This window comes from Triticum urartu, chromosome 1A (genome assembly GCF_056163025.1).
Source record: "Triticum urartu cultivar PI428250 chromosome 1A, HENAU_Tu73, whole genome shotgun sequence".
Lineage (NCBI taxonomy): Eukaryota > Viridiplantae > Streptophyta > Magnoliopsida > Poales > Poaceae > Triticum > Triticum urartu.
In genome coordinates this window covers 116770286-116785131 of record NC_141873.1, presented here as the reverse complement: position 1 = coordinate 116785131, position 14846 = coordinate 116770286, and the positions used below count along the sequence as shown (strand labels likewise).

At 44.4% G+C, this 14846-nt stretch overlaps 2 protein-coding genes across 2 annotated transcripts; one reads left to right on the top strand and one right to left on the bottom strand.

Annotated features, from left to right (window-relative positions):
• The first annotated feature begins 4523 nt into the window (after positions 1 to 4523).
• On the top strand, positions 4524 to 10434 carry LOC125548931 (serine/arginine-rich splicing factor RS2Z33-like). Its single transcript, XM_048712450.2, has 7 exons — positions 4524 to 4652; positions 5754 to 5950; positions 6823 to 6862; positions 6990 to 7085; positions 8994 to 9190; positions 9276 to 9341; positions 9978 to 10434. Exons 2-7 carry the CDS (start codon positions 5760 to 5762, stop codon positions 10207 to 10209), a joined length of 822 nt encoding a protein of 273 aa, XP_048568407.1. The 5' UTR covers positions 4524 to 4652; positions 5754 to 5759; the 3' UTR covers positions 10210 to 10434.
• A 192-nt stretch (positions 10435 to 10626) lies between these two features.
• Positions 10627 to 14198, bottom strand: LOC125548919 (receptor-like protein kinase HERK 1). The gene is made up of 2 exons (XM_048712443.2): positions 13797 to 14198; positions 10627 to 13673 (listed from the first exon to the last, which is right to left on the bottom strand). The coding sequence occupies exon 2, from the start codon at positions 13335 to 13337 to the stop codon at positions 10803 to 10805; it is 2535 nt and encodes an 844-aa protein (XP_048568400.2). The 5' UTR covers positions 13338 to 13673; positions 13797 to 14198; the 3' UTR covers positions 10627 to 10802.
• Positions 14199 to 14846: the final 648 nt, after the last annotated feature.

Genomic DNA, 14846 nt, shown 5'->3' with positions numbered 1-14846 from the left:
GTTGGCGTCATGTAGCACTTTCCACTGTGATGAATGGATGGTTGTACGCTTTGCTCAGTCATATTAGGCATAGAAATCTGGTTGTCATCTTTTGATATCAGGCACTATCCGCCCTAACTCAGTACTACGCATATAATATGCGCACATTACAATCGGGAACGTTTCTAGAGGAAGTAGTATTTGTTGCATGTGTCTGATCAAGGGCAACCTTGTTAAATAGGGGCCGTCTATTTTAACAGGTGGCAGAAAAAAGGCTCAATATCCAACGGCCTAAATTCATGACGCGACTTGTTCATCTTGTTCCTCCTCCCTGTAGCTTTCCTCCTTGCCCATCCGCCTACCTCCACCCCCTGTAGTCGGCGGGCGCTACCACGCACTGGCTTGCCGCCCCCTGCCCTCCCCTCAACCAACCGCCACTGCCGTTGCTAGCCATCACGCCGGCCACCCCTCTAAGCCTCACACCACTGGTGAAAGCCTCTGACGATCCCCTGCACCCCATCCCTAAGATAGATAATGGGGTTGTGGCTTCCCCCTACGATAAATAATGAGGCCATGGCTGCCCCCTAAAATAGATAGTCGGGTTATTCTTCTCTGGTCAGGTTGGGAAGAAGGAAAAAAGAGAAAAGTGACTGATGCAACATAAAAATTAGGCACGTGAGAAATAGCAAAACCGTATTAAATAAGGAAAATGCCTTTCGTGTTGCAATATGAGAGTTTTGTGTGTTTTTTTCGTTCATCTATTTTTTCAAAACGTTTTATCTCACGAATTGTGAGTCCAAATCACGAACTGTTTTCACCTATTTCTCGCATCGAGATCTTCGAAACTAGATCTCAGTAGTAGGTTTTGGTGAACTTTTTTGGAACAAACCAAAAATTGAAAAATAAAATGGAGACAGAAAGGGAAAACGATATTCAAAAAAAGAAACCCAAAAATAAAATTGAAACCGTGCTTTTTCACCTTTTTAACACATTTGCGCCTTTTCACTTTTCAAGAAACACAATCATGCTCCATACTTTCTGGGAAGCACAACTGTGCTTTTTTAGTTTTGAGAAAGCACAGTTATAAAAAGCACAAGTGTGCTTCACGGAGAAGCACATCTATGCTTTTCGCACGTGTGCTTCACGGGAGAAGAATAAGTACAAAAAACTTAAAAATGCCGAAAACCTAGAAAAAAACAAGCATAATCTAAAAATTCAAAAAAAGGTGTGCAAATTTTTTTTTTAAAAAAATCATCCCCTAGTGCGTCCAACGTGCGACTGGCCTGGGCGCATCACATGTCAACAGGGAAAACGCTCCCGGATGCTCGCGGAGTATTCCCCGAAAGGGTACTTGTTAACTAGTTGGTCCCAAAAAAGAAAGGCATGCGGGCATGCGACACCAAGGCGACTTCGCATCTTCAAGCGCAGATTGCCATACAGGCTTAGCATAGCAGGCTTTTACAAACCCGGGGAAAATATTTGGACTGCTCGAAATCACCCAAAACCAACCCACCCAACCCAGGGAGAAACGAGACTCTCTAATCACTTGCATCTCAGTTAAAAGTGGAAATATCTCTACTAAATGGGAGTTCTTTTTTTTTTGAGTAATACTAAATGGGAGTTCATTGTTGTATGTTCGCTTCCATCTTTGCCCTTCCACTATTTAGTTTTTTCTTCTGTACGTCACCCCTCCCTTCACATCATGCATTAACTATCGAATCTTACCAACAGCCCAACTAATCCAGAAAAATTCTTGTATTCCGCTACAAAATCAAATCTTAACAAACCTCAACTAAATCGTCTTTTTTTCTTGTGTTCCTCTACTCAAACTCAAACCCAATAAAATCAAATGTTACCAAAGCCTCAATGAAATCAAAAAAAAATGTGTTATCTTACCAAAATCTTCACTAAATCGAAACACTTATTGTGATTCCCTACCCATACTCAAATCAAATCCAATTTTGCCAAAACCTCATATAAATTAAAACTTTCCTTGTGTAACCATCTCAATTCGTGCAGATATCAGCTAGTCAATTCACTCGAGACTAGTGATGCCTCTAGTGTGATCAAAACACTCATCATAATGCCCGCCTAAGCACTTCATTGGGAAGATATACAAACAGGGGCAATACTCCACAAAAGTGTGATTCAACTAGCCCTATGCACTTACATGCCATCAATTGTTCAGGAAGATAATCTTGAACCAAACAAAAAAGGAAAAGAAAACTACCCAACTCATGCCCAGTCAGTGAACTGGTTAGTCCATGTGCACCTATGCCACCGAACCTCTGGGAGGCGAGATGATGTCGACATTTACCCGTGGAGGTTAAGGAGACGCTGGGAAGCCGTGGACACGCCCTGCCTCTAGGGGGGGTGGGAGGAACATTCGAGGACGTCGAAGCAGGGCCGAACAAGGGAGGTGATGTCACAACCTAGAGCAAAATTCAGGTGACGAGGAAAGAAGGCGTGTCCAGCTGGGACGATCTGTCGCGTTCGACGGAGGCGGCACAGCCTACGCGACGTGCTACTCCATGTCACACACGGTGGAGGGAAGCGACCTCGCGAGGGTCTTGAAGCGGTGGCCGGGGTCGAGGTAGTTGAAGTGGGGGTGTCGTCTGGTGTACTACTGGGGTTGAATGGGACAAGGAACGACTGAAGTCGGGGTCGGAGTGGCACTGGCGTGGAAGGACTCAAAGGAAGAAACCCTTCCCGCGCTAGGCTGTTCACACAGAAAGGGAGTGGACTAGGGTTTTGAAGGGACAAAAACGGTAGGGGTAGGCTGGGTTTTTTATGGGATGAAGCAGGAAGTTATTGGAGATGATTTTTTTAAATGGCATAATATATGGTAGGAGGCAAGGAATGGTCAGATGGGAAGTTAGGATCATGGTTTCAATGGTTTGTGAAATATTCGTATTTTGTTTCAAAAAAATTGGTATTTAAATTTGTTCGTATAAAATAAGAACTTTGCTACAGTTACGAGCAGTTTCTGCAGAAAGTGTTTACGAAGATAAGAGTGGTTTTTCTACACCCACCCTTGGCGCACCCATGGAAGAAAACATATTAAAACATTTTGAAAAAATCTGAAACTTTGTGCGAATGATCATTAGGAAATGTTAGAGAGGCTTGAAAATTTTCGTGGTCAAATGACATCCCAGGAGCTCTATACAAAAAAGACAAAAATACTCAAATATACGTAAATTGTTTGACCAAAATTAGTATTTTTGTTTTTTGTACAGTTTTCCTCGGATGTCATTTGACCATCAAACTTGGCAGGCCTCTCTAATATTTGTTGATGATCATTTCCATAAAGTTTCAGATTTTTTTGAAATGTTTGGTATGTTCTTTTTTGCGTGGGTGCACTGATGTGGGGTTCAACCACTACTTTCCCATCTAGGATTTATCACAATTTGAGTCCCGCAGCTAAACCTATGGGGATAGAATCAATGAGATTAGGCCAGCCAGCCCTATAGCTTCCGTCCGTCGAAGGATTCCCATAAATCTAGCATTTTTTATAAAATAGGGTGGAAACCTTATTACTACATATTACTTCACATAGCCTAGTGGTCGACATAGCTCTCTACACAGCATGCGTCAAGTCTAGGGTATCAAACAAACGACATAGCTAAGGTTCAAACCTGCATCTACCATAACATATGTCAAGAACTGACCATTGGGATAGATCAATCGTTTATGTGAAACTATAGCCACAATAGCTATTTACTCAATTGTTTACATTCAAATTTAAACTATTCATGCATGTTGTATGAAAATTTGTCAAAGAAACGACCTAGCGACCTAGCTAAGATTCGAACCTGGGTCTACCATAACAGTTGGCATGAATTGACCTTTTAGTTAGATCAATCGTTTATGTGAATGTATAGCCACAATAGCTATTTATTCATTGTTTAAATTCAAATTGAATCAATTTATACAGGAACTGATTTTTGGGATAGATCAAACGTTTATGTGAAAAAATTATAGCCACAGTAACTATTTATTAAATTGTTTAAATTCAAATTGAAAAATTGTTGATTTGTATTTAATAGATTTTGAAATTTATGAATTTTCAAAAATTCCAATGGTTTCGATGGTGGTCGAAATTTTCTGGTTTCGAAATTCGAAACCTTGTTTAGGATCGGTAGTCCGATTCCTATCCCTTGCAAAAAATGGACCCCAAAATCTTGCTGACGATCACTAGGTAGGGATGTTCCAACGTATGATTCGTCCCCTGGCTCCAACATATTTGATGGACGCCAACTAAAATTTCCCTTAAAATTGACGTTAGATTTTATTTAGATTTATTGAACTTTCTGTTTTTTATGAGATCAAGCTTGAAAGTCTTGCTAAAGGTGATAGTTTTTATTTATTTTTCTGAAAAAAGTTTGAGCGATAGTTTTTTTCTTTTTTTAGACTGCAACTCGTCTTTTTTTTTTTGGAGGGCAGAGGCTGCAACTTTGTGGTCACATCACTCTCCCTTGACCCTGTAGGCCCGTAACCCACAACAACTGGACCCTGGACAGGCCTCATCCAAGCCCAGACGGCCATCATATAAACTGCTCCTCGACCGCCGCCGATTGCTCTCTCTCCGTGGCCGTCCCCGTCTCCGCTGTCGGCGCCTCGCCGGGCTAGGGTTCTTGCCACGCAGCCGCTGCCGCCGCCACTCGCGTCGGGGGGTAAGTAGGTGGACGCCACCGTAATTCTGACTGGATTATCTCTTCCGCAAGATTCCCCGTTCTTTTCTTCGGCCGCTCGGTGAGCCCGTAATCTCGCGGGGGCGTGCGCATTGCCGCGCGAGCGCACGCGGCTCGTTTCTCGGATTTCGCATCGTGCTCTCCCGTGCCGTGCGGTCGGCTTGATTCTGTTCGCGAGCTATGCGTCCTTCGGCTGCGTTTTCTTGTTCTTGGGTTTGCCGCGATCATGCATGGTCGAAACGATGAAGAGGTTGTTCTTCGCTAGAAGATTCTAGAGAGGGGCCCTTCCACCTTTTCATTTGGTAGCCTTTTGATAGGTTTGGAAAAGATTCGCGCTTGCTAGGGTTTAGCGAACTACGGCTTTGGTGCTGTTTGATTGGTGCTGCTCTCTGTTCATCTCAAACCAAAATTTAACTATTCTCGTCGTGCTATGCCGGAAAAAAAGGGTATTCGAGTTGATAATGCTGTTGGGAAGCATAATTTGATCTTCAATAGAAATTAACTCTGTGTTCTCCTTTAAATTCCAGCCCCCTTTCACCTATAGAGGGCAAATCTAGCTTATTTTGACGCAATTCCGCTGCCGCCTGTATAGAAATTGCATAGAAGCGTCTTAGTTTCTGAATAGTTAGACTAATGTATACAGGTAATGATGGTGCAGCATGTTATGAAAACTTAGGTGCATTTGCATATTTAGGCATGCCCCTGTTAATCTGCTATATGCCGGTCTTGGTGCATACCTTGGATCCCCTTTTTTCCCAAAGGGATGTGCTCAATCTTCTATTGTTCCACGTATGAACTTTTGACAGTGAGTTAATAATATGCTGTTGCAAAGCATGAGATCACATTCTAGTATTGGAGTACTTTTTGTGTTATCTATTATGTTCCGCCTCCTCCCGATATATAGGAAATTGTTTATTTCAATGCGACTCCCTTGCCGTTTGTATTGAAATTTTATGGAAGCGCGTTACGTGTTAATCACTGGATATATTGACCAAATGTGTATAGGTGCATTTGCATGTTTACATGTCTTTGTTTTACAATATTTTGGCTGCATGCCTTAACGCGATCAATTTTGTCTTGCAGTTGAAGATGCCTCGCTACGATGACCGTTACGATCGCTACGATGACCGTTATGATCATTATGACGACCGTTATGATCGCTATAATGACCGTTATGATCGGTATGACCGATATGGTGGCAACACCAAGTTGTACGTGGGCCATCTTTCTACGCACACCCGGACCAAGGATGTTGAGTACCTTTTCGGCAGATATGGGAGGTGAGGAAATTGGATCTGGTTTACGCCTTTTGTGCACCACTTGATTTAACAAGTGTTTGCGTGCAATTTGGGAACCATTTACTTGCTGCACCTGGCTTGCTCTAATTTGTGCATACTTCTTAGGCAAAGGCATATTTCCCTAGATCATGGGTCAATTTAGAACTCCGCCTATGTTGTCCCAACAACATACCCGAGCCAATGTCAAAACTCAGCCACTCTTATGGAGGTGAAACCCAAAAGAGTTGCGAGATCTTATGGGTTTCACCTCTAGCCTACCCCAGCTTGTTTGGGACTAAGGCTTTGTTGCTGTGTTGTTGTTGTATGGGTCAATTTAGGTTCCTCGGCATTGATGTAGCCTAGAGTCAAGACTACTACTGCATCACTGATAATGTAATTTTAATCCAGCTATATCAATAGGCTCTGCTAGGTTACTTTCGGTAGAGGTGTCATTTTAGCTATTAACTTGTAATTGTTTAGCTGTTTATTGGCTTACCTGTTAGTAGAGACTAGCAACTAGCAAGCTTCGGAAGTTTAAGGTTCCTTCTGTTGCGGCATAATCTGTTGATTTTGACCATTTACATAGTGCTACTGGTTGTTGCCAATTTGCCATCACATGTCAGACAAACCTTTCCAGCTTTGACTTGAATAATCTTGATGAAGGTATTGAGGGGCTATTACCTTGGTGTCAATGCTGTGAGGGTGCCTTTGGTGGAAATTGGTGTCTTGCTGCAAAGTTACAGAAGATTTTGGCGATTCTTTTGAAATATTCTGTTGCCTATTCTACGAGTAGATGTTTACTTTGTGTGATGGCTGGTGATGCACTTTTCGTACCATCTTGATGGTGTTCCTGTTTTTGTCAACCATTTCTACAGAATACGATGTGTGGAGCTGAAGTATGATTATGGCTTCGTTGTAAGTAACCTCTTACACCCGTGATTTCCATGTTCTATTCCCGGAATATGTGCAGCTAATTGTCTACTTTGTTAGATTTTTCATGTTAAGCCCACCCCTATTTTTGTTTTTCTGGATCATGTTGCAGGAGTTTAGCGATCCCCGGGATGCAGATGATGCAAGGTATGAGCTTGATGGCCAAGAGATTGATGGGAGCCGTATCATTGTTGAGTTTGCAAGAGGGGTAAGCTTTTGTTGTTTATGAATGTTCTTTGCTACTGTAAACTTCACCCTGATGCCATCTACAAATGAGCCTTCGATGGACTGAAAATTCTCCTCTACGCGCAAAGTTTAATCCTTTTATTACTAGAAATTGTGCCCGTGCGTTGCAACGGGAGAAACAAATGCTTGCACGCCCCTAGCGGCCCATCCATGTTGTCACTTCTAATCTTCACTACCGTCACCTATGGTGGCCAAGTTATCAAACTATTCAACGATGGTGCGCGGCCCCAGTCTCATTTAAACTTGATGCATGCATCGTCTGGAGCAAACACCGATTATCGTGGAGCAGATCACAATGTAGTTAAACGGCTCAACAGATAATTAAGTAATACATATAAGATCAATGAAACTTTTAATTAAAGAAGGAAGTCAAGGCCCTTATGGAAGGAGACTGGATGATGAACCTTGTTAAGATTCGTGGCAGTAAAAAATGTGCTACCCACGGTAAGACTGCAGTAGGTAGGCTGTGAATTTTCGAATGTTCCTTTGAAAATTAGGAAAGTTATACAAAATGCTTGTCATAATGTGACCAGTTAATGATATTCCAAATTCCACGCAAAACACGGAACCTTTGCGAGCGCAAATAAGATCTCGACACAAGTTATGAGATTGACAGAGCGAGCAAGATGGGGTTCATGGCGGCAGATAAGCCGTACTTAGCCATCCATGATCCTGACCTCTATCTCAATGGTGTCAGCGCGAATGGGCGGAACCCCGACCGTAGTTGAAACAGGTGCCCGTCTCTAGCTCCCGCACCAGGGTTTCCTTGACGTCCAACATGATGGAGCTGGACCTGATGCACCCCAATATTTTGTCAAAAACAACTGAGTCTGTAGGTATTATATGTGTGGTTTTTTTGCGGGTAATTATATATGTTTTATAATATGCAAAAAAAAACCCGCATCATGCCATGAGTTGGTCGCTATGGACGGGTGCGTGGAAGCTTGCTATCCATGTGCCAGAGCCATGAGGTGGTCGCGAGATCTTATGGGTTTCACCTCTAGCCTACCCCAACTTGTTTGGGACTAAAGGCTTTGTTGTTGTTGTTGTTGTTGTTGTTGTTGTTGTTGTTGTTGTTGTTGTTGTTGTTGCCTCTCTCCCACAAATTAATCAAGGGGTTATATTCATGCATGTTCAATGGATCGCTCGCCATCTCCTATTAATTAATTTTAATTGGCCAAGCGACCTCCCCCTCTCCGGTTAATTAATTCTAGTTGGCCAACAGGAGCGGCGTGGCATTGTGCATCAGCTGTTTTAATCGGATCATTTTCACCCACTAATTCCTCCATGAATCTTGGGTCTCTCCATTAATTCCGGATGCACCGGCCCGCTCTTTATTAATCTCGAGGCACTTATTGATTTCAGATCTCAGACATTTATAAATTGGTGACATTGTGTGCAAAGGAGCGATGTGGTACTATATAATAAATGCAAAACCTCTTTTGTTTTCACAAATATGAGTTAGGTCAGTTGGATCGACGCAAGGAAACTTGATGGCAGGTAGTGAGTTGGATCTCTTGTATCTGCAACTTTTTTGCCGGATTTGCTGACCGCCCGAAGCGGGTGGGCCCATGTGCGTGAGAAAAAAAAGGCCGAACCATTTTTTGTCGACTTATTACTAATGGACTGCGGGTTGATACTTAGAAACATCAGGGATTTTTCTGCAAAATACACATGACGGACCAAGAATATATATTCCCTTTATTAGTAATAAAAAAATAGGTCTAGGTATAGATATGCATTTTTGCAGCTACATGACTCCGATTTTCTAATTGCGGAGGATAATGATGTTTGATTACTTGTTGTACTGTTGCTGTATTCTTAACGTTGCTGTCCTCGACCTCAGTTGATAAGTCTGTTGCTTTTCTAGATCCCGCGTGGCCCAGGAGGTTCCCGCGAGTACTTGGGCAGAGGACCCCCTCCTGGTTCTGGCCGCTGCTTTAACTGTGGGATTGATGGGCACTGGGCTCGTGACTGCAATGCTGGCGACTGGAAAAATAAGTGCTATCGCTGTGGAGAAAAGGGCCATATAGAAAAAAACTGCCAAAACAGTCCTAAGAATCTCAAGTATTTCCTTGCACCCTTTAATGAGCTTCCTTGTGATGTTACCTTTTATTAGTGCACATTTGATTTTTAGCTTTTGCAAATACAGGCGGGGAAGAAGCTACTCACGCTCCCCACCACCTCATCGCGAAAGGAGCCTAAGCAGGAGTTACAGGTATGAACCAATTTTTTTGCCATTATGACTGATGTTTCTGCAATCGTCCAGTGCTTAACTCTATGTGGTTATGCCAAGGACTAATATGTCTGGGTATACTAGTATATCTTGTTAGCATTATGATTGGATCTTGTAAATAAATAAACATACTATTATGAGAGTTACCCTACTATAGATTTGGTCAAATGCAATGGGTTTACCTTTCAGCCATGTAGTAGTAATCTCTTACCTTTGATAGTCATATATATATCTATTCATGCCTGCCACTGCTATATGTTGATATGTGATCAGTGAGTCTGTAGAGAGCAGGTATCTGGTGATAAGTTTGTGCCATATTTTGATGGATGCTGAAGATATGTATGGAAATTAAATGAATATTGTTGAGTCTGTAGAGAGCGGGTATCTGGTGATAAGTGGGTGCCATAATTTGATGGATGCTACTGATATGTGAGTGGCATAATGTGATGGATGCTACTGATATGTATGGAAATTATGTGAATATTGTGGTGGCATAGTTCAAAGAGGCACTCTCGGCAACTTTGTATAACATGTGCCTGGTGTTTTACATTCTTCTCTGCTGAGTTGCTTTCCTAGCAGTATCATTAATCATCAATGTTGTGATTTTCTTATTAACAGCCGATCGCCTTATCCAAGGAGGGATGGTCGTGCTGTTGGCCACGAGGAAAGGCGACCAAGAAGCTCTAGTTACAGCCCTAGGAGGAGTGCTTCACCTTCCGGTTTGAACCGCAGCCCAGCACCAAATGGCAAGAGCCACCCACCAAGGGAGCAAGCTGAAGTCAATGGTTCACATAACGGTGTGAGAGGCAACAGCCTGAGTCCTGCCCGCGATAGCCGCCCCTGGGAGTGATGGTGAACGCTGCACACCACCCTCAACTTGAATTAATCCTGTTGCATCGTCTCTTGGGCCGAACTCTTATGTTTGTAGACTATGTTAGTATGTTTGTCGAACGTTGGTTCGCGTTATGCCTCCTCGTCTAAACCTGTCAAACCTGTCTGAGTCATGAATTTTTCATGTTTGACAAATGTTGACATGTGTTATGCCGCCTTGTCTGAATCTATAAACACTCTTATATTTCTCTAAGAGGGAGTACCTTTTAGGCATCGTGAAAAAAAATGAATCAGGATCAGCAAGCTGCTTATGGTCTGCAAAGTGTTCCTGTACAAATTTTCTGTCAATTTTGTAAGGAATTGTTTTTGGCTGAATATTTAAGTTCATGTGTTCCAAATAGGTAGTTAACACTTCTTGAATATGCTGACAAACATCTAACAGATCATCCTTTATATAATTCAAAGAACAAAACATATATCAGAACATGAATGCAATTAAGGGCTTGTCAGCAACAACAGTACATGGTATGGACAAGCAACAGACATCTCTTTTCTCCAGGTCAACATGTTTTTACCAACTTCCTTAGTGACACAGAAACAATGCAGTCCAGTTCACCTCCCTTCAGTGTTCATCAGCTGCGAGAAGGCATCGTTGGTCGACATCTGAGAGTAATCCATGTGCGTGCGGCCTTCGTCTGCTTCGTCTGCGGTACCGATCTCCAAAGAGCCCATCCTTCTGGCGTCTGAAGGAAGTTCAGAGATCTGATTCATGCTGTCGACATTGGAGATGTCCGGGCCGGCCTCCTGCAGCTGGAGCACAAACTCCAGATTCCACAGGACATCGCCCATTGTAGGGCGGTCAACGCCGTAATCTACAAGACACTTCTCGACCGTCTCACCGTACTTCCTCAATGACTCTGGCCTGATTGTCCCAGCGATCCGTTGATCGACGATCTGACCAAGCTCTCCCCTCTTCTGCCACTTGATTGCCCATTCTGCAAGGTTGATCATGTCTCTTGGAAGCGTCGGATCGATGACTGGCCTCGCACAGATCACCTCCAGCAAGACCACGCCGAATGAGTACACATCCGACTTGTCGGTCAGCTTCTGCCTCCGGTAGTACTCAGGGTCAAGATACCCGAAGCTCCCTTTCACCGCAGTGCTAACATGTGTCTGATCCAACTCAGGTCCCGTCTTCGAGAGACCGAAATCAGAAACCTTGGCCATGAGATTTTCGTCGAGGAGAATGTTTGCCGACTTGACATCACGATGGATGATCGACTTTGCAAAACCTGTGTGCAGGTAGTGGAGCCCCCTTGCAGCCCCTATGCAGATTTCCACTCTTTTCTTCCAGCTGAGGGGAGGCATGTCACTGCCATACAGGTGACTCTTCAGCGTGCCTTTCTCCATGTACTCATACACCAAGATCATCTCGTTCTGCTCATCGCAATATCCGATGAGCGACACGAGGTGACGGTGTCGCAGCCCCGACAGCAGCTCGATCTCTGTCCGGAATTCTTTGAGCCCTTGGTGGGACTTCTGGTTGCCCCGCTTGACTGCGACTTTGGTGCTGTCCTGCAGAACTGCTTTGTATACCTTCCCAAACCCCCCAACTCCGACAACCATCTGCTCGTCGAAGTGTTTTGTTGCCACTTGCAGCAAAGCAAAAGGAATTCGGTAGCTTACATCACTGTTTGTCCCAGATGTATGAGTGGTCCGGCTGGTTGTTCGGGTACCTATGCTAAGGAAGCTAAGGCCATTGAGGGTAAGTGGTGACCAAGAACTTGAAGGTCGACTTGTCGGTGCCCGCCGCGGCTTCTTCTCCTTCTTTCTTCTGAGGACAAAGCAGAGAATAATAGCAATGCTAACAGCACCAACACCTCCGAGAACAGGGCCCAATATGATAGCCAGTTTCCTTTTTGGCGTTGCTGGTGGCCACACAACATAAATAGTGCCAGTACTGATGTTCATCTTCATGATCTCCAGGCCGTTCAAGATGCCATCTGGTGCCACATTGCTCAAGCTGGAAGGCCCAATGCCGACACTTAGCTTACCAGAAGGATTGCTTGACTTCAAGACAAATTCCGTGTAGTATGGCACAGCCAAGGTACCAAAAACTTTTTCAGAGAGGTCAAGATTTTCTAACGCTAACCCGCCATCCACATAAATATCAAAGTAGAGGGAATATGCTGCCTTGCTCACTATGTCACAAAAATGGAACCGGATCAGATAGCTCGAACGACCGTCAACATCAAATTGCCATGTCATGTTGGACGCTGGGCTGGTTCTATTTTGCACAGCCAACCGCCTTGCAGTGTTGTACACACTGTCCGGTGCATCCTCCTTGGTTGCAGCTCCTTTCTGATAATTCAGCTTCCCTTGGTAAGCAAACAGTTCAGTGGTAGTGGAATTTATGAAGAAGTTCTGGTCAGTATCCCATGAACGCGAGAGTGTGTCATTGACAACGGTCACCTCCCGTCCACCTACATTAATCCTGTAGAATGTCTGAAATGACTGCGTTGCAAGGCCAAGATACTGGCCGGAGGGATTCACAGTTTGGGCTGAATCCTGTATCAGATCATCAGGAACAGATATTACTTCAATAGCATTGATAAAAGATGTGCTGTTTCCAAGAGGCACAAATGAGAGAATCAGCATATCCTCGGTAATATTCAGCGAATACTCCCTGACCAACAGTGAGGAATTGCTCGGCGGAGTGAAATTGTCAAGTAACACAACATGCTGGGTGGACACTTTGAACTTTGCCGCGGCAAGATCATAGCTCTGGTATCTGAAACCGAAGAAGTGTAGCCGGACAAAATGCCGGCCACGGCTCTTCATGTTGAAGGAGTAGGACGACGGCACAATGAATATCCTTGCAGTTTTATACAGCACAGGATTGTCAGAACTTATGACTGCATCCGGCAAGGTGTTTGCGGGGACGCTGTGATGTGATGTCAATATAGTCGAGCCGGAATTGTCTGCTTTGAAGACCCTCCCATCGTTGAGATTAGCGTCGACCGTAGAGCCGCAGTTGATGAGGTAGTTGTCTGCAGGGGTGAATTCAGCAGCATTGCAGGTACCAAGAAGAACCCAGATGGTCCCAAGAAGGAGCAGAGCTATCTTCTGCTCGGTAGTGGTGCCCATGATGAATCCAAACAGAAACTGGGGCTACAGGACACAAGAGCCCTGAATTGCACAAAGATGCAGCCAGCCAGCAAGGAAAAAGGGGGAGCTAGAACAGCTGAAGAGAGTACAGATGATGAATCTGTTCCAGAGTCCAAGGCATGCAATCCCTCAAAACTGATGTCATCTCAGGCAGCAAGAGCACTCGGAAATTGAAGCAATAGAAGGTGTGAACAGGCTTAGATTTTCCGTGTCTTGGTCGGCAGGAGGAGGAACCACCAGAAACCTTGCTTATCAGGCAAGCAAGAACCTTATCAAGAACACCCGCAGCATCGCTCCATCCACCGCGAACTGGATCTGCACAATAGTCCCACAAAACAAAATCAGTATCGTCACCAACATGCAGGAGCCCGGAAAAACAGAATAAAATCCTTCGACTGAAATCAACCCAATCCTCCAGCTGAGACGAGGGGCGGTTACCTTTGCGGTGCAGGCCTTCCCCAGCGGCTGAATCGCCTCTTGCCGCCGCCCAAACAAGCAGCCTCGCCCCCGCAAGAACTTCAGCCAGGCGGTTGGGGAAGCGGAGGATCCAGAGCCAGAACCAGAACCAGTCTTTTCTTGAAGCCAGCCAAGAAGAGGGACGGGCTGGTGGAGCACAGGTGGAACGGAACTGGCGGAGAAGCGGACAACGGCACGCCGCCGCTTTAACTTTTGGGCGAAGCGGACAAAGGAATGGCAATCCAAATGCTCGTCTGGATGGGGATTTTGGAAGGAGCGATGGTGATGGCGATGGTGGCCCGGAGGTTGGCGAGATTTTGAGCAGAGTCTTCTTGGGTCCGGGAGGAAGAAAGGGTCCTCGCGGGTGAGAACGGCAGGCGGGTTTGGACGTTTTCTGGCTCCTGGGGTAGGAGCGGCTCATTAATTGCGGCGGGCCCGCGGGGCAGAGGGCGGAAAGTTTGGTGGGAAGATGAATTGAAGAGGCGTTAGTGCGTGAGCGGGGCGTGGGCCCACAGGGTCGCGAGGTGTGGACGAGAAGACTGGAAACAGGATTACGAGAGGCCGCTCTGCTCCAAATGGCGGGCAGAGGCAGCTGCGTCGACGCGGTTTATGCCTTTTGGAAGTCTCGGGATACTTTTGAAAAGCATGATTCTGAAAACTTAAACAGTGTATGTAAACAAGAAAGGAATGGAAATCATCGAAAAAAGCATTGCAGAGACCGAGCTCCACATAGTTCTTTATTTTTTTTTCAGCGAAAATACTATTTCCACATATTGAAAAAATCTGAAAAAAAGTATATAGATACATGTGTATTTGTATTATACACGTATGAAATTTCATGAACATATATGTTCTCATGTAGTGTGTACGAAAAAGATAAATACACAGATTAATATAGGCTTAATCTTTGTTGTTTTTAGGCCAAATATTTATCTTTTTGTGTAGCACGCAAATAACTGAATTACATGATGAAACTTTTTACCTACTTGATGAACATGCATATGTATTTGTATAAAAAATTGATATTTTTGA